A 20616-nucleotide genomic window follows, 5' to 3' on the forward strand; every position below is an offset into this window, starting at 1 on the left:
ATTAGATTCGATGTATCTTTATGAAACACATGTCTTCAATAATGAATTGAAATTAAATTAATTTTAATCTTCTATATTTATATATATATAAAATAATTGTTTATTACAATATTTACTTATATAATTATATTAAAAATAATAATATAGTTGATATAGCAATTTCATAAATATAATAAAAAAATTAGTGTTTATATATTAATTTTTTCACCTAATTAAAATATGAATTTAGTAGAATTGAAATAATCTCAAATTTTTAAGAAATTGGTGGGCACGAGACAAGTGGCACAGATCTAATTTATTAAAAGTTAATGCAACCTAACAAACTCTATAACATGGGAGGCTGGGGCTTATCCAATCTGTTTACTATTGGAAAAGCTCTACTGTGCAAGTCGTTTTGGAGAGCTATTCGGGGCGAAGTGTCACGCCCCTACACCTGCGGTAGGCTTCCAACCGCTTGTAGCAAGGTGCGGCACCACCGAACGCGTTCTTTTCACCAATACTAACGTTCGTGGACTGCGCCTACTTTCACATTAACATACTTAGCTTGTGTTTCGCAACTAAGTAAAAGCAATTATCCTTTATACTTAATGAAGCCCATACTCATTCATTATCATCATGCAATTAAATCAAGAACAACAATTACAACAAGTATAAAGGGGAGGGGCAACTCCCCGTAATGTGAGTCTGCCCGACAATATATTATATCAATTTTTCAATAATACAATCATCAAGTATACTTGGCAAAACTCCAAGTCTATACTTAGGATACTTTACAACCAAGGCATAGAACAGCCTTTTACAATCATGTGCACCCTTGCACAAAGAGAAGTGCTCACCCGAGCCACTTATACCTCTCTACCAAGTCCTGCACATACAACCCGAACCTCGGCACGCTTGCCTACACTCCAACCGGCATAAGAAAACCCAAATCTGCACCTTAACTAGCATGCGCATGAGATGTGCGCAACTCTTCTTCCTCTTGCGCAGATCTTTACCCCTCTTATGCGTATAAGTGAATGAGATTCGATGGTGTACAAATGAGCTCAAACTCCACTAATATATATGAAACCTTGCGCAGGTTTCAAGGGGTGTGCAGCCCCATGGCCGACCCCCAAAGCTGCCAACGCACGCCCACAAGTAAACATACACAAGTCGGCTTGCATTCATCTTTCAACATCGCATATATGTATATGCTCAACACTTAGTCGCATAAGTGTTGTCGCCTCATCGTCGCATTTTATGTCGCATTTCCTCCACACAAGTGTCGCACCCGTCGCACATTTCCTCCGCGCGCCCGTGCGCCCGCCCATGCGCCCGCTCTCGTGCACGACTCGCCGGTGCCTGTCACACTTATCTCCCGAAGGCCTTACATCCTCCTCCACCTGAAATCGTTGTCGTCCTCGACAACATATCATCCCGGTAGCCATCCACCAAGATCATCACTCAACTGTGATGTGAACTCCTCTTCGCAAGGCAAACATCCTTGCAACATATGTAGAGACTCTTCTCCACTATGTCTCGACTTAATGACCAACTGCCACCAAGCTCACCATACCAAGGTATGTACCTCCACGGTATGCTCTCCATAAGATGTCATCTCGATCCATATGTCATCATGTGAACCTCTGTCATGATACTCCAGCATAATGCCAACACATCTCTGTACACTTCCGGACCTCATGTCTGAACTAGTCGGTTGATCAGTCCAACCATACGCTCAAACCATAAGAGTGAACATCCTCATGTCATCATCAGCTATTCCTCAAACATCTGCCACATCCTTGACTCATCAAGAATCTATCTCCATAGTCCATGCTCAGGTCCATGGAAACTCCATCCATCCCATCTGCAACATGTCATGATGCTTGATGCCAAGCCATCCCTGCACCATCAATCATACCTGCTCAAACATGTTTAAGGACTCACTGCCATGAGCAGCTAACAATGAGCCCCATCTTCTTCATCCATCTAAGAATATGTAGAGGGAGTAGAGCCTGAAGGCTCTCCCTCACTAATCAATTCGATCCACCTATCAGGATCCTCAATCTCCATCCTTTGTAGATAAGCAACCCGGTCTTCCTTCTGGACATCCGGCCTCACATATACCTCCTCATCATCATCATCATCCTCCACCAACTCTAGCCTTCTTGTCAAATCCAAGATGCTATCTGAAAGTGATCTAATGACCAATGACTGCTCCACAAGCTTTGCCTCAACACTAGACAACCGCTTGTTCATCTTCTCCTTATCCTCCATTTGCATCACTCCCAATTTACAATCAGGTCTTGTCACACCAATGGTTGGCACACCAATGGGCACATCTTCCCTTCCATCATAAATGTAGAGCTTCTTCAAATGTGGAACGATCATAGCATCAAATTGTTTCATGAACTCCATCCCCAATACAGCTTCATAGTCATCAATCCGCACTATAGTGAAGTCCACCTTCCCGGTCCATTCACCAAGTGTAGTGTCCACCCTTTCAGCTATACCAAGAATCTCAATAGGAGGAAAATTCACTGTCTTCATTTGTGCCTTTGCCGGTACAAATTTCAGCCCAATTCTTCTCGCAGTATCTTCGCCCATGAAGTTGTGAGAAGCCCCACTATCCACCATAGTGAGCACATCAGCACTTCCAACCTTCATTCGAACATACTCCAACTTGTTCCTTTCATGATCCCTTCTAGAGGCCACTTCCGTAGTAGCAGAAGCACCAAGTATCTGCATCATCCCCAGAGAAGCATCTTCATTTTTTCCATCAGACTGTGCAATAGCGGCCACCTTCGGTTTAGAGGGACAATTCTTCACCATGTGTGGTCCTGCACATATCCAACACTTCAAAGGTTTCTTCGTCTTCGAACCATCATCCGATTTCGAAGCATCATCCTTCTTCTTTTCTTTCGGCTTGTCGGACTTCTTTTTCTCATCAGAAGTCTCATCATATTGATCCACCAACCTATCAACCGCAGCAAAAGCCTCCTCAAGTGTCCTAATCTTCTGCCTCTTCACCTCATTGCGTGCCCAAGGCTTCAACCCAATAATGAAGTTGAACACCGTGTCCCTTTTCGCCATGTCGGGAAGTTCCAGAGCTGCACTTGCAAACTCTCGCTGGTATGCTTGTAGGCTTCTGGTTTTCTTGATGTACTTAATCTTTGTCCTTGCTTCCCACGTTTCATCCTGAGGACTGAAATGGGTCTGCAAAACCTTCTTCATGTCATCCCACGAAGTGATGTCATCAGCACTGCCATTGACAATCTGATCCACCCTCCTTCGCCACCACATCTTAGCATCCTTTGTTAAGAACTGGGCAGCCACCTTGACTTGTGTCTCACCATCAGGTAGACTCAACCGTTCTAAGTACTGCTCCATGTCCCATAGAAAGTTGCCAAGAGTCTTTGCATTCCTTGTGCCATCATAAGATTTCGGTTCCTTGACCTTCACATGAGGCACTCCTCCACCTGAGTTATGCCTCACGGCCTTCTTCAACATCACGATCTCATCCTTGGCTTCATCAAGAGATTTGTTCACCCTTTCAAGAGATCCCTTCAAGTTCACGATCTCTGCAAGACCCTGATCCCTTGCTTCTTCGACCTCTTTGACCCTTATCTCGAGTTGTGTACATAGAAGATCCATGTACTCATGCTGCATTCGGAGCTCATCAAGTTCTTCCCTTAGCTTCGAGCTGGCCTCTTACTCCTTAGTGAGCAAGTCCTCCCTCGCATCCCAAGAAGACTCCATGGCTTCCATCCTGTGCAGTATTCTTTCCATAAGTGATAAAGTCCCGGCTTCATGGCTAGACCCAACTTCAGACCTGGCTGCCATCTCTAACAGCTTCTTCTTCCTTTGCGATCTAGTCTCCACCATCCAACAGCTTCACCGAACCGAAGCTCTGATAAGCTCTTCACCGAGCTCTGATACCAACTGTCACGCCCCTACACCTGCGGTAGTCTTCCAACCGCTTGTAGCAAGGTGCGGCACCACCGAACGCATTCTTTTCACCAATAATAACATTCGTGGACTACGCCTACTTTCACATTAACATACTTAGCTTGTGTTTCGCAACTAAGTAAAAGCAATTATCCTTTATACTTAGTGAAGCCCATACTCATTCATTATCATCATGCAATTAAACCGAGAACAACAATTGCAACAAGTATAAAGGGGAGGGGCAACTCCCCGTAATGTGAGTCTGCCCGACAATATATTATATCAGTTTTTCAATAATACAATCATCAAGTATACTTGGAAAAACTCCAAGTCTATACTTAGAATATTTTACAACCAAGGCATAGAATAGCCTTTTACAATCATTTTTACCCTTGCACAAAGAGAAGTGCTCACCCGAGCCACTTATACCTCTCTACCAAGTCCTGCACATATAACCCGAACCTCGGCACGCTTGCCTACACTCCAACCGGCATAAGAAAACCCAAATCTGCACCTTAACTAGCATGCGCATGAGATGTGCGCAACTCTTCTTCCTCTTGCGCAGATCTTTACCCCTCTTATGCGTATAAGTGAATGAGATTCGATGGTGTACAAATGAGCTCGAACTCCACTAATATATATGAAACCTTGCGCAGGTTTCAAGGGGTGTGCAGCGCCATGACCGACCCCCAAAGCTGCCAACGCACGCCCACAAGTAAACATACACAAGTCGGCTTGCATTCATCTTTCAACATCGCATATATGTACATGCTCACGCTCACACTTAGTCGCATAAGTGTTGTCGCCTCATCGTCGCATTTTATGTCGCATTTCCTCCGCACAAGTGTCGCACCCGTCACACATTTCCTCCGTGCGCCCGCCCGCCCACCCGCTCTCATGCACGACTCGCCGGTGCCCGTCGCACTTATCTCCCGAAGGCCTTACATCCTGTCACGCCCCTACACCTGCGGTAGTCTTCCAACCGCTTATAGCGAGGTGCGGCACCACCGAACACTTTCTTTTCACCAATACTCACCTTCGTGGACTACGCCTAATTCACTTGTCCTTACTTAGTTTGTTTTTCGCAACCAAGTAAAATGCAATTATCCTTTATACTTAATGAAGCCCATACTCATTCATTATCATCATGCAATTAACCAAGAACAACAACAATTGCAAACAAGTATAAAGGGGAGGTGCAACTCCCAAACAAGTCTGCCGAACAATATATTATAACCAGTATTTCTTGAATAATACAATCATCAAGTATACTTGGCAAAACTCCAAGTCTATACTTAGAATATTTTACAACCAAGGCATAGAACAGCCTTTACAATGCTTGTGCCAACCTCACACGGTAGGAGGGTGCTCACCCGAGTCACCTAGAACTCCACCTTAAGTTCTGCACAAAACCGCATGCTCATCGACCAACATACGACACACTCTTCCAACCATCAACCAAGACTTCACCTGCGCAATCTCCAAGTCAATGCGCATGAGTTATGCGCATGTCTCAACCCAAACTGCGCACTTCTCTTGCGTAGATGCTAAGAGCGAATGCCAAGTCGAATTGCTTCCCTCCAAATGAGCTTGGAGCTCCCTTTACTTATACCATCCATGCGTTGATTTCAAAGGGGTGTGCAGCCCTTAGGCCAACCCCCAAAAGTCTTCACGCACGCCCATAAGCTCCCTTAACAAGTCGGCTTTACAACCTTTTAACCATCGCATATAAAGCTCACACTCAACACTTAGTCGAATTAAGTGTTCCTCATATCGTTGCTTTTATCGTCGCATATTGTCGCACCTCCCGTCACACATTGTCGCACCTCCCGTCGCACATTTTGTTCGCGCGCCCGCTCTCGTGCACGACTCGCCGGTGCCCGTCGCAACCGAAACTCGAAGGCCTTACTTAGTATAATTATATTAAAAATAATAATATAGTTGATATAGCAGTTTCATAAATATAATAAAAAAATTAGTGTTTATATATTAATTTTTTCACCTAATTAAAATATGAATTTAGTAGAATTGGAATAATCTCAAATTTCTAGGAAATTGGTGGGCACGAGACAAGTGGCACAGATCTAATTTATTAAAAGTTAATGCAACCTAACAAACTCTATAACATGGGAGGCTGGGGCTTATCCAATCTGTTTACTATTGGAAAAGCTCTACTGTGCAAGTCGTTTTGGAGAGCTATTCGGGGCGAAGGACCGTGGAGTCACATGATTCAGATGAAGTATTTAAGCAGAAAGAGCATTCAGTTCTGGTACCGGAAAGGATCCATTGGAGTTTCAAATGGATCTCCAATCTGGAAAAGCTTCCGCAGAATTGAATCATTTTGTTTGAAGAATTTAATCTGGCAATTACAAACAGGAAGTAAAATACTTATTGGAAAAGACCAATTCAAATGTGGTGCTGATGATTTAATTATACCAGAATCCTTACTGAATTATTTTCACAGAAAAGGCATATTTTTCTGGGACGGATTGATAGCGGAATGGCATGGCCCCATCCCACGGTGGAAAGAAGCTAACGAGTTGCAAATGTCTCAGGAGATGGCACAGAAATGGCTCCCCATTTGGACGAGTCTTCGGAACTGCGGCGTCTACCGAACAGGGGATTCAGACTTCCTTACTTGGAAAATATCAAAAGAGATGAATAATGTGACTGCAAATGAGGTTTATCATAATATGATTATGCAACAGGCGCCCGGCTCCCCTATTTTTCCTCAGATATACTGGAAGGACGGTTGCACATCGAAATCGATCTTATTTGCATGGCTAGCCTTTCACAATAGGAACTTAACATGGGAGAATTTAATAAAACGTGGATGGCATGGCCCAAATATATGTTCTTTATGCAGATCAGACGAGGAATCTAATACTCATATATTTTTGAAATGTAAAAAGACAAAACAGTTATGGCTGGCTTTAAATAAAGATTTTGGTTTTCCGCCTTGTACACAGGACACAATTCAGGACTGGATTCAATGGTGCAGCGGTCAGAAGGAAACTTGGCGTAGGATCTGTATTCTCTCCATGTGGAACATATGGAAATGGCGAAACCACAGCATCTTTAAAGACACAATCTTATCATGTTCAGAAATCATTGACAGGATATCTGTTAATATGGAAGCTCTCCCACTGAAGACTACAAAGCATAAGAAGGATATCCCCGATCTGCTATCATCGGACCACACATCTTTCCCAGCCGCATTTTTCGACGGGGCCGCTCAGCTGGGTACATGCGGATGTGGTTTTATCATCATGATAAATGAATATACTCACTTCTCCACATACTGGAACGGAGGACTCGGCTCCAATAATAAAGCAGAAGCCATTGCCCTTGCAGGTCTATTAAAGTTATGTCTCTTCCTTGATATACAACAGGTATCAATCTTTGGTGATTCGAAAGTATTGGTGGATTCGGTAACAAAGAAAAATCATATTATGGCGCCACACCTGGCTGGTTGGAGGGATAGGATCAACTATTACTGGGGCTACATGGTCGGCAGCTCTATTGAGCACATCTGCAGGGAAAAAAATACAAAAGCCGATTCACTTTCTAAAATGGGACTCCTTGCTTCACCTGGTATATGGCATTTAGAGATTTTCTCTGAGGGAAAAACCTTCCAGATCTGTGATTTTGCATTTCCGGAATTCTAGTCACAGTTGATCTACATGCCATTCAATTCTCAAACTGCTTATGCTCTCTTTTATTATGTTTTCTTCTTACAGCCTTTCCACATGGTAAACTGTGAAAGTTTTTTGGACATATGTTGTTTTTAGTTTTGGATATGCTGCCATTAGTACTGATCTTATGAGCTTAAGTCTATTTGGACTAATGGCCTTATATAACCATCTCAGATGTATCTTCTTATTGGACCTTATATCTCTCATATAATATAAAGCTTTTTCGTTTCTGAAAAAAAAAAAAACAAAAAAAACTTTATAACGCACTACAACCATTCATAAACATTCAAAGGAAGCATATGATGAACATATTCCTTTGAGAATCAATTTAGACCCTCAACTAAAAAAAAAAAAGTCAACAGATCCTCAACCACCTTAAGTTGAAATAAGAAGCCTTCCGCAATAAATTTATGTTAATTTGTTTGTAATGGTTTAAATATAATATATAAAATAAATATATTATTTTTTAATTATATAGTTATGTGAAAAGATATTTATTACAATTTAATATGAAGGAAATGTTTAATTTTTAATTTATTTTTAATATAAAGTTAATATTGAAATTTTAAAAAAATATTTGAACGTTAGCTTTAAATAAAATAATTATGTCATAGGTATTTTAGAGGGCCTTTGCCCAAAACCAATCGACGATTTCATTAATCATGTGGAAGTCATCAAATATAGAATAGCATTGTTAGTGTTCTTTTTCATTGTCTATGGACTCACTATTATTAGATGACACATGTGTTCCCACATGTGTTTACCTATTCATTGTTATTGGATGCTACATGTGTCTGTATGTAACTTATTTATTGTTACTGGATACCACTTGTGTTAGTGGATGCTACTTATTCATTATGATTGGATGCCACATGTATTCCCACTTACTAGATGGTAGCCAACAACGATTTTATTCACTCCACCTCAAAATAATGCCTCTATGCTCCCATTTTCCCATTTTTAAGTAGTGATGTGGAACATATTAAAACCACCTTACCGATTGGACACCACTTGGATTCCCACTTACTCGATGGTAGCCAAAAATGATCTTATTCACTCCACCTTGCAATAATGCCTATGTAACATACCTCTTGAGCCTACCCAGAGAAATAGCTTATTAGGCTCCTAATTCTGTAATTTTTTCTTTGTTTACAACTAAGATTTGACCATTGTCTTACGTAATATCTTTATTGTGGCAGGAACACATATTATTCCTGTCACTATACTCATTTCTTAACAGTTTATACAATCTCATAATATCGCATCCTTCTTTTATGCTTTATCAGATCCATAATGGGAACCCTTAGATTCATATAAACAACTTATATATCAAAACCATCATTAAGTGTGAAGGACTAATCATGGCATTCAACCTATAGAAACTTATGGTTAATCCACACCAGCATTAATGGAGTATTATCTTACGTTTACTATGGCCAACATTGCCTATGCATCATTTTTATAATTAAGCATAATCAAGGTGTTCTGACTGACCCTTGGTTCAACATGCATAACTCACTAACTAAACTACCCTTATTGGAAGCAATTCCTCTACTTGTGCAATTAGAAGCATGATCCCCTAAGTGTCCCACATGCACCAGAGTTACCACTTGATGTTAGATTCAACAACTATCTTAACACTATTATATGACCATTTCAGAATAATGACTTCAATGAGACATTATGGAAATCATTAACATCAACACACTGTAGTTATCATTTTCCAACTCCTTAAGCATGGTCAAAGGAATACTGTCATGCACATCAAGCCCACGGTAGATGCAATCATTTCATACGAAAACATTAACATGGGTATTCTATTTATGCATAATTGGCACATACAAATGCTACCATGAATGGGTACTAGAATTGTCACCCACTTAATATGCTTCTACAGTTAACTTCACACTGGAATGTGACATGCATAAGAAAATCCGTCATACCCATAAGAAAGATAACTCTACTCTAAGCTGAATGATTTACAACCTAAAAGTAAGGATTAACATATAACATATACCATGCATTTAAATCTACACATAAGCATTTCAAGCAATTCCTCTAGTCATTTTCATGGCAAGGAAACTTAAGCAATTCTTCTCATATACAAACTGATATTATAACAGAGAGGGAAAGAAACCAACATACAGAACATTCCACGCATATGAAACCAACTAAAACATCACTTGAGAGTAGAGCACCACCACCCAACCATGAATCACCTCTGGTTCCCTCGAGCTGAGGTTCTTGCCATGGATCAACTGCCTCCAAATGATCTATGCAATGGGTATTTAATACCCTCTTTCATGATATATTTTCCATTATTGGCGTCCTGCTTTTATGGATTTTTCCATTTGCATAGGTATTTTTTGAAAAAGCTCGCCTTTATCTCCTGCGAGGCTTTTCCTCATAAAAGCTTGCCTTTTTCTCCTGCAAAGCTTTTATGTTTTTCTTGATGGATATTTATCTCGAATCTATCCAAGCTTATCTAGAATCACATCTAGAAGCTTTATCATGAAAGATTTATCCTATCCCATTCCTCAATGGGATTTGGCAAGAATCTCATATCTTGGTGTCTCTCTTTTACAAGCAATTTATTTATTAAATTATTTAATAATGTAATTGCTTTTTATATTACACATCATATCTATCTTTTCTTAGCTTAGGTTTACAATAGTCTAACACACAAGGGAGGGGTGTTACATACCCTCCCCCCTTAAATTTTACACTGTCCTTGGTGTATTACTGCATCCTTGTTCATAGGTAGTTGTCTCTGAGTCCACAGCTTCTATGGCCTTGCCATATATATATATATATATATATATATATATATATATATATATATATATATATATATATATATATATATCGGTTTACAAGGAGTGCTCCCAACACATCTCCTTCCATAGCTACCTGTAACATTGTTTTCAAACAATTTGTAAGAAATTTTAGATGCAGAAATTCAACTAGGTTTACCATATTCAATATCATAATTTAATACACAATACTACTAAAGTAGCTATGGCTTATATTTCCCATTATTCATTTTATTTGAAGAATGCATGTTCTTCCCCTGCATTCTTCCAAGCCTTTGTGTTCTTGCCGAACACTTACTTCATGTCGTTCCTCTACATACAACAAGTCAGTTAGCATATTTGCCACATCAATATGCATAAAACATTATAACAAGTTAGCTCTCATATAACATCATAACCATATATACTCATCATAATCATATGTACGCCAAACTTCAATTAAACCGTGGTTACTTATCCTTGAACCACTTCCTAGTTTCCTTCTTCTATTCAACCTCTAGGTCGATTTCCCCGCCAGACACCCACCCATTGTCTTCATGCATAACTGCACACAAGGTGTATTACACACAGAGCTATACATATAATGTTTTAATCATGTCATGCATATATCCACACTAGTACCATATGTACTGCTTATACATAGTACAATATGTACCATTGCATATCATACCATGCCCATAGCATCACCTGCACGACATACACTTATCCACATGTTTTCAATCATGTTAGCATTATGCCAAACATTCCTTTATCTATCTTTGGTAAGTAGAACAAAATGTGTTCAATTTCTTGCTAAGCACTTTCATGGACCTGTTCCATTTCTATAACAATCATCATGCACAGTCATCATGCATATTATAAATCAATCATACCCCTAACTTTTAGTTTTGAGGATTTAATCTATCACCTGCACCAGGTTTTAACAATGAATTACATCATAAGAAAACTATTAACTCACAGTTTTTTGAAGTTTAATAATCGTTAGATCAATACTCCATACTTACATAATTCATCTCGTGTGATTTACTATTTCCCTTTTTATGCCTCAACATCTTGTTGTCCATGCATAATTTAGTGTAGATATAATCTCATCTCCTCTTCATGAATTATAAATGAAAGTTTTACTGCTTTCAATACTACACCCTTTTAGTTTGTAGGTACTTATGATCTCAGGGTATTTACATGTTAACACCTCCTCTTTAACATTAAATCACCCTTAACCAATTTTATGAATTCCTGCATGGTTTATGTAACATTTCTTATGTTGTTCTATTCAACCCCGATACATTATCAATGCATTCTAACAAGAGAACCTCCCAAAATTTCTTGGTACAACATATGCATTTCAATTGCTATGATATCATTCTATTTAAATAGATTGTTGGATACCATTTAATTGACCCAGTGGTCCATAACATACAATTTGTGCTTCTTATTAATTACTATGGTTTTTATATTGTTGTACCCAAGGACACTTATAGGTCCAACTATGCATATCCAATTAAAGATGCATATGTCACGGTATATAATAACTTGTTAAAGTTAGGTTCCCCCTTCATCACACTTTCTTCCAACAAATCACATTCCAAAATGCATTATATATAAATGCATTAATCAAAGGATTAGATTGAAAGACAATTTGTACAATTACATAGTCTTATACTATAACATGTTCTCACAATCCTAACACTATTCCATGGGAACCTTTACCATGGTATAATACTTAGGGTGGAACCCACTTATTTAATCCCCAACCTATGAGGTATATAATTTCCCTTTGGATTTTTACTTATGAACCAATTACCTTACTAAGATTTAACATTTCCTTCTTTATATAATCCTCCTTTCAAGTATTAGGTGGGATTTTTATTTAGCCATGTCCTTTCATATAAATTGTACCATTAATAATTTGCTTTTAGAACATGAACACCATAGTTTAATCTTTGACCGAAATCAATTACCACATATTCTCTAATATGCATGGTAAATTTCCTTTCTGGTTTTATCATAGTCTATTTTTATAAGAATTGTGATTCTTTCATTCATGAAGGCAACATATGTAAGTGTGCCACTAAAGTAATCATATCTTCCTCCTATATGCATTACTTGTTATCGATCTTAAACATTGTATTAGTCTGATGACCATGCTTTCCCATGGTTATCTATTATTTATCTACCTTGTTGAACATATTTGTAAGCATCACTTTTCAAGGCTTAATTTTTATATAAAAATAACTTATTAATATTGATAAATATGTGAATTGTTTGTTTATTCTTCACATTCCTCTGCCCATCTCATGAAATACAAGTCTTGGCTAAATAATTTATAACAATTTGTGCAAGGAAGGGTCATTAGCACAAGTCCCAATTCTTAACATAAGAATGTTTAGCAGCAAAATTCAAGCATGGTAAGAGAATGGTTCATCATAACCATATCAAATTGGACTGTAATTGAAATTGACCCTTTACATGAGGTTGGTCCAGTATGCCACATGACTTTGAATCAAATTGCATTAAAAATATGTAGAGCAGTGAGTTCAAGATTTTGTATTACTGCTTATAGTTCTCATGTTTGAGTAGTCTCTGACCAATAGGTCTCATTAACAAGTAGGTTAATGCTTCTTAGGATCGAAAATTACATGGTGCCGATCTTCTCTGGTGTTTTATATATTTTATGATAACTTAAACATAAGTTATCTTCCCCACAATTTTAGTTGTACTTTCAATTTTACAATTTTCTTCTACCATAATATCACAGTTATTCAGAAGTGTATTTCCGCCTCATCAAGGGCTAGTTTTTGGCATACTGAAATTTTGACCCAGATGATTTTACTCAATAAAACTTTCGAAACAAATTAAACCCGGAAAGGCTAAAAAAAACTTTTCTAGCAAAATTCACAATTAAATCAATTTTATCAAACCCACGTAATCTCTTACATGTGGTTCATCCCACATTTTGTTTCCTTTCATTGATAAATAGTTACAACTATAAATTAAAATCCGTTTCCTTATATGTGTCTCTTCGTGTCTACTACGACCACCATCGAAACCGAAGTCTGTGGCATCGATATCTCACATCAATTCCGTCATCCGTCGCTGCAAAAATGATGGACCTGACTGAGAGGTTTAGTTTTAAATTCTATGTCCTTGCAACACCAGGAACTAAATCATCTCTACTATATCCAGACTATAAAGACTTATGCATATTTTGTTTCACGACTGCAACAAATTTTTCTCAATGTTTTCAACAAAGTAAGGACAATCAAAACGGAGTAATGACAACCCAAAGAAATTTTCTAAAGCATCTAAGATTATTACAAAAATTTCACCATATTAAATAAGCTTTTAATATGGATTCCTCATAGACAAGGGGAACATATATACTTTCCTTGAGGACTCAGGGATTCAAACTTATACCAACAAAATTTAAACCAACTTCGCTGAAGACACGTAATCTCTTACATGTTGTTTTTATTTCTTTTTGTTCATAAATAGTTAAACCACCATAAATTAAAATTTATTCCCTTTATATAAGTTTCTTCTCATCTGTCACAACCATCATCGAATATATACCTGTAACATCAGTATCACCGGCACTCATTGATGCAAGATGATTGTTATGATCATGAGGTCACAACAGTGGATCGATTTTATAATTTATGAGCCACAAGTAACGACGTATTTTCTTTATCTGACTTCAATACAAAAATATTCAACGCTTTACCCAATCAACAATATATATATATACATCAATTACGTTGGATTTACATAGACACCAATCCTCCAGAACAGACGCAAAAATAATCATGCATGTTGATAATACCAAACTATGGGGTGAGTGAATTATCTTTATCTGTCACACAGAGTAAGTTGGGGGTCCATTCGTCCAGAACCATATATATATATATCAATCTGATTCATAAAAATAAATACTCATACATTCTAAAAAACCAAAACCCAGTGGACCATTTATTGACCACGTCTAATTTATTACCTTGTCGAAAGTCCAAGCAACCACCAATCACTCAAGCAATTCATGCAAGTCAATCCGACGCAACAAGCGCCAAGGCACGGGACATAAGGGTAGAATGTGTGCATAACGTGTCAACATTTATGGCAGCAACCGTGGCGATCCCTTCATTCATAGGTATAAAGGTAGAATCCGCCAAGCTCGCCTACCCACTAACCAATGCATTCACTCACGTAGAAAAAAATTAAGGTATCGTTGAGAGCACAACCATCTACTGCATTGCGCTCCCTCGAAACAACTAGCAATTTTCCATCTAACTAGCTCACTTGTTTATGTGCCTGGGAGGAGAGAATATTTGATCTAAATTGGGATAGCCATTATCCACTCAACGCTCGATCGCTTACACATCTGTGGTAAAGCAAACCAAAAAACAAGAAGCAATGGTTACTAACGTGATTTTCTCAAAAATCACCATCGCCTCTACGTCGACAAGGCTTATACGCTCAGGGTGGTTACGCCTTATTCCATTAATCTAAATCCTCATCATATCCCTCTCTTTATTTAGAAACATCATGTCGTTTCCTCACTACTTTTACCAACACATCACGTATTGTGACGCCCTAGCGGATCGGGCAGGGCGTGCACGACGATTTGGTGACTTGACCCGTGGGCGCGCCGGGTGGGCGAGCGTGCACGGTGACCGGCGGGCGGGTGAACAGAACCGCGGGTGGGTCGGGCGACGAGCTGGGCGAGGGCGCGCCCACCCAGCGGGCAGGCAGACACGACGAAACGGTGTGCGGGCGGACGACCGGGTGAGCGACCCGAGGGCGACCCGTGCACGACGGGCGGGCGCCCCGAGCGCACGACCCGTGCACAGCATAAAGTTGCAGGTCTGGGCACGCAGAAACGGGAGCAAGCAAAGGCGGGCGAGGTGGACCGCGGGCGAACTGCACCCGGGCGAAGCTACCCGGACCGGCGGGTGAAACAGTGGAAGCTCGGGCGAGCTGAACGCGATATGGGCGAGCGGACACGGACGAGCCGAGACGTGGGCGAGCTGGGCGAACAGACACAGACGAGCCGAGACGTGGGCGAGCCGGGCGAGCAGACACGGACGAGCGAGACATGGGCGAGCTGAACGCAACGCGGGCGAGCAGACACGGACGAGCGAGACGTGGGGCGAGCTGAACAAGGAATGGACAAGCGGACATGGAGGAATGCGAACAAGTCATGAGGGCGGCGTTTCACCATGGAGTATGACGTTAAAGAATATAAGGGGCCGCGAGTTTATAAGATGGCGTGGTCGGCTTTGCCTTGGGCAAAGGCCGACCCGCCCACAAAAATAAACGAACGGGCTCGAGTTACAATTTTATGGGGTCGGCTCATGAGGTGAGCGCCCCTCGAATGGAGGATGAGGCGACTATAAAAGGAGTGGCTCATTCGAAGGAGAAATCAATCAAGCAAGTGGAGTCTTGGTCTTCTACATTCGCAGAGAAGAACAGTTGGTTATGCGCATATCTCTTGCGCAGCAAGAGAAGGTGCGAAGTGTCATCTGGTTGCTGGTGTAGAAGTGCGAAACAGTGCGCAGTAAATGGCGGACGAGTTAAGGCGAGTTGGCACGACTGTGTAGTGTGGGCGCAGGCCGAGTTGGCTGCGGCTCAAGGTACACGAACCAGTCGTGCGCAGTTCGGTTACACGGCGGTCTGGAGGTATTGTGTAGTGTGGCAAAAGACGCGGCCGAGTTGGGGAACGGGGACTTGGGCTGGGCACGTCCCGCCAGAGGCGAGGGTGTATGGTATAAGGGCGGCAGGCCCGGTTCTGCAATTCTGTTGAGCGAGTAAAGGTGCGGCCGAGTTGGGGGACGGGGACCCGAGTTGGGCACGTTCTGCCATAGGCGAGGGCGCACGAGATAAGGGCGGACGGCCCGGTTCTGTAATTCTGTTGAGGGGTGGTCGTGAGCTGGTTCGGCACCCGAATCATATATTTGGCAATTGTAACAGGTGCGGCCGTGAGCAGTCCGGTGCACTGTTGTAGATTCTGGTTATTGGTAAAGTGCGGCCGTAAGGCGAACGCACAGTTGTACTCTTGTTACTTGGTGAAGTGCGGCCGTGTCTAAGCCGGCGCACTGTTTGTAAAAGTTGAATTCGGTTCATAATAAAATAGTCGGGCGAACTCTTCGGGAGTTGCCCCTCCCATTTACTTGGTGTTATTGTGTGATGTTTTATTATGTGATTGATCTCGGTTATGAATGTTAATTGAATGTTATAACTGTTAATGTTATGTTAAAGGCACTTTAAGAAATAAAGTTAAGTGGTTGATGGTAAGGCGTAGTCCATAAGTGCACATTCGGTTAAGGGTGGGCACTCGGTGGTGCCGCGCTCCGCCCAATTAGAAAAAAAAAGATTGGGGGCGTGACAGGTGGTATCAGAGCTCGGTCAGCGAGCTGGTGTCGAAGCATTTCTAACTTAGACGGGGTTGTCTCGGTTAGAAATTGAAGGTGAATCTGCATACAAGTGACTTGGAGAAGCAGTGAATGGTCGGGACAAGATCACAAAAGAAGATGGCCGCGGATTCTCAAGCTGGGTCCAGTCACACAATGAAGGAACCCGCAAAGGATCCTCATCATGAATTTATGGACAAGGTAATCGAAAGAATGGAAACCTTGGAGTCTACCTGGAGCCAAGATGTGAGCTCGCTCATTAAGGAACGAGAAGCTATCCTGAAGCTCAGGGAAGAATTGGTGGAACTTCGTACACAACATGAGGAACTCAAAAGGCAATATGAGTTCACGGAATTCATGTGCACGCAGTTGGAAGGAAGAATCAAAGAAGTTGAGGAATCAAGAGACCAAGGTCTCGCAGAAATTACAAATTTGAAGGGGACTCTTGACAAGGTATGTAAGAGTCTTGAACAGGCTAACGATGAGATTGCAATATTGAAAAAGGCCATGAAGTACAACTCAGGTGGAGGAGTACCTCATGTAAAGGTCAAGGAGCCGGAATCCTATGACGGTACAAGGAGTGCGAAGACACTCGGTAACTTTTTGTGGGACATGGAGCAGTACCTAGAACGGCTGAATCTAAACGATGGTGAGGCCCAAGTCAAGGTGGCCGCTCAGTTTCTAACAAACGATGCCAAGATGTGGTGGCGGAGGAGGGTGGATCAGATCATCAATGGCAATGGTGAAGAGATCACTTCATGGTGCGATATGAAGAAAGCCTTGCAGACCCACTTCAGTCCTCAAGATGAAACTTGGGAGGCAAGGACAAAAATCAAGTTTATCAAACAAACCGGAAGCTTGCAAGCATATCAGCGAGAGTTTTCAAGTGCAGCTCTAGAACTTCCCGATATGGCAGAGAAGGACAAGGTGTTTAACTTTATTATTGGGTTGAAGCCTTGGGCCCGCAATGAGGTGAAGAGACAGAAGATTAGAACACTTGAAGAAGCCTTTGCTGCAGTTGACAAGCTGGTGGACCATTATGATGAAACTTCTAGCGAGAAAAAGAAGTTTGACAAACCAAAGGAAAAGAAGAAGGAAGAATCTCCGAAATCAGAAGATGGAGCAAAGTTCAAAAAACCTTTGAAGTGTTGGCTATGTGGAGGGCCACACATGGTAAAGAATTGCCCATCTAAACCAAAGATAGCTACGGTGGCACAGCCTGTTGAGGAGGATGACAACGCTTCTGTAGGAATGATGCAGATATTGGGTGCAGCTGCCTCTACAGAAGTGGCTTCTAGGAGAGATCCAGAGCGGAACAGGTTGGAATATGTCCAGATGAAGATAGGTGGAGCGGATATACTCACTATGGTTGATAGTGGGGCTTCACACAATTTCATGAGTGAAGACACTGCGAGGAGACTTGGGCTGAAGTTTGTACCTACAAAGGCACAAATGAAGACGGTAAACTCTCCCCCGATGGCAATCCTTGGTACGGCCGAGAAGGTGGATGCTACACTTGGTGCATGGACCGGGAAGGTGGATTTCACCATAGTAAGGATCGATGACTATGAGGCAGTATTGGGGATGGAATTTATGAAGCAGTTTGAAGCCATGGTTGTGCCCCATTTGAGAAAGCTCTTCATTTACGACGGAAGGGAGGATGTGCCCATTGGTGTTCCAACCATTGGGGTAACCAAGCCTGATCGTAAGCTGGGAGGTATGCAAATGGAGGACAAAATAAAAATAGACAAGAGGTTTGCCGTGATGGAGGCTAAGATTGAAGAACAATCTGTGATCATCCGTGCACTTTCAGATAGTATCTCAGATTTATCGAGGAGACTAGAGTTAGTGGAGGACGATGATGATGAGGAGGAGCTGTATGTCAGGCCGAATAACCAGAGGGAAGATCGGGAGGCATACCTACAGAGAATGGAGGTTGAAGATCCTGACAGATGGATCGAATTGATTAGTGAAGGAGAGCCCTCAAGCTCTCCCCATACATCTTCTTAGAAGACAAAAGGAGGATGGGCTCATTGTTGGCTGTTCAAGGCAATGAGCCCTCACTTGGAGATTGAACAGGTATAAGGACGTGCAGCAGAAAATGGGGGTTCCCATAGATCTGGGCATGGGACCATGAGATGGATACTTGGTTATGTGCATAGGCACATGGAGCAAACTTGGTGGAGGCAGACCTATACGAGTTGATGATTACCTTGTATGAGGGAGCCTACATCATAAAGATAGCAACTTTGACAAAGGTTGATGTGTTGTCGGGACGACAACGTCTTCGGGTGGAGGAGAGTGTGACGCCCTAGCGGATCGGGCAGGGCGTGCACGACGTTTTGGTGACTTGACCCGTGGGCGCGCCGGGCGGGCGAGCGTGCACGGTGACCGGCGGGCGGGTGAACAGAACCGCGGGTGGGTCGGGCGACGAGCTGGGCGAGGGCGCGCCCACCCAGCGGGCAGGCAGACACGACAAAACGGTGTGCGGGCAGACGACCGGGTGAGCGACCCGAGGGCGACCCGTGCACGACGGGCGGGCGCCCCGGGCGCACGACCCGTGCACAGCATAAAGTTGCAGGTCTGGGCAGGCGGAAACGGGAGCAGGCAAAGGCGGGCGAGGTGGACCGCGGGCGAACTGCACCCGGGCGAAGCTACCCGGACCGGCGGGTGAAACAGTGGAAGCTCGGGCGAGCTGAACGCGATATGGGCGAGCGGACACGGACGAGCCGAGACGTGGGCGAGCTGGGCGAACAGACATGGACGAGCCGAGACGTGGGCGAGCCGGGCGAGCATACACGGACGAGCGAGACACGGACGAGCTGAGACGCGGGCGAGCAGACACGGATGAGTGAGACGTGGGGCGAGCTGAACAAGGAATGAACAAGCGGACATGGAGGAATGCGAACAAGTCATGAGGGCGGCGTTTCACCATGGAGTATGACGTTAAAGAATATAAGGGGCCGCGAGTTTATAAGATGGCGTGGTCGGCCTTGCCTTGGGCAAAGGCCGACCCGCCCACAAAAATAAACGAACGGGCTCGAGTTACAAGTTTATGGGGTCGGCTCATGAGGTGAGCGCCCCTCGAATGGAGGATGAGGCGACTATAAAAGGAGTGGCTCATTCGAAGGAGAAATCAATCAAGCAAGTGGAGTCTTGGTCTTCTACATTCGCAGAGAAGAGCAGTTGGTTATGCGCATATCTCTTGCGCAGCAAGAGAAGGTGCGAAGTGTCATCTGATTGCTAGTGTAGAAGTGCGAAACAGTGCGCAGTACTTGACGGACGGGTTAAGGCGAGTTGGCACGACTGTGTAGTGTGGGCGCAGGCCGAGTTGGCTGCGGCTCAAGGTACACGAACCAGTCGTGCGCAGTTCGGTTACACGGCGGTCTGGAGGTATTGTGTAGTGTGGCAAAAGACGTGGCCGAGTTGGGGAACGGGGACCCGGGTTGGGCACGTTCCGCCAGAGGCGAGGGTGTATGGTATAAGGGCGGAAGGCCCGGTTCTGCAATTCTGTTGAGAGAGTAAAGGTGCGGCCGAGTTGGGGGACGGGGACCCGAGTTGGGCACGTTCCGCCATAGGCGAGGGCGCACGAGATAAGGGCGGACGGCCCGGTTTTGTAATTCTGTTGAGGGGTGGCCGTGAGTTGGTTCGGCACCCGAATCATATATTTGGCAATTGTAACAAGTGCGGCCGTGAGCAGTCCGGCGCACTGTTGTAAATTCTGGTTATTGGTAAAGTGCGGTCGTAAGGCGAACGCACGATTGTACTCTTGTT

The 20616-nt window shown here is 42.7% G+C and overlaps 1 protein-coding gene across 1 annotated transcript; it reads left to right on the forward strand.

The window, feature by feature from the left end:
- The first annotated feature begins 6053 nt into the window (after positions 1-6053).
- LOC149177313 (uncharacterized) lies at positions 6054-7595 on the forward strand. The gene has a single exon (XM_089421717.1). The coding sequence runs from the start codon at positions 6054-6056 to the stop codon at positions 7593-7595; it is 1542 nt and encodes a 513-aa protein (XP_089277843.1).
- The last annotated feature ends 13021 nt before the right edge of the window (positions 7596-20616 follow it).

The sequence above is a fragment of the Pinus tabuliformis genome, chromosome 4_1 (assembly GCF_031772625.1).
Source record: "Pinus tabuliformis cultivar Carrire ecotype Pingquan chromosome 4_1, CPIR1, whole genome shotgun sequence".
NCBI lineage: Eukaryota > Viridiplantae > Streptophyta > Pinopsida > Pinales > Pinaceae > Pinus > Pinus tabuliformis.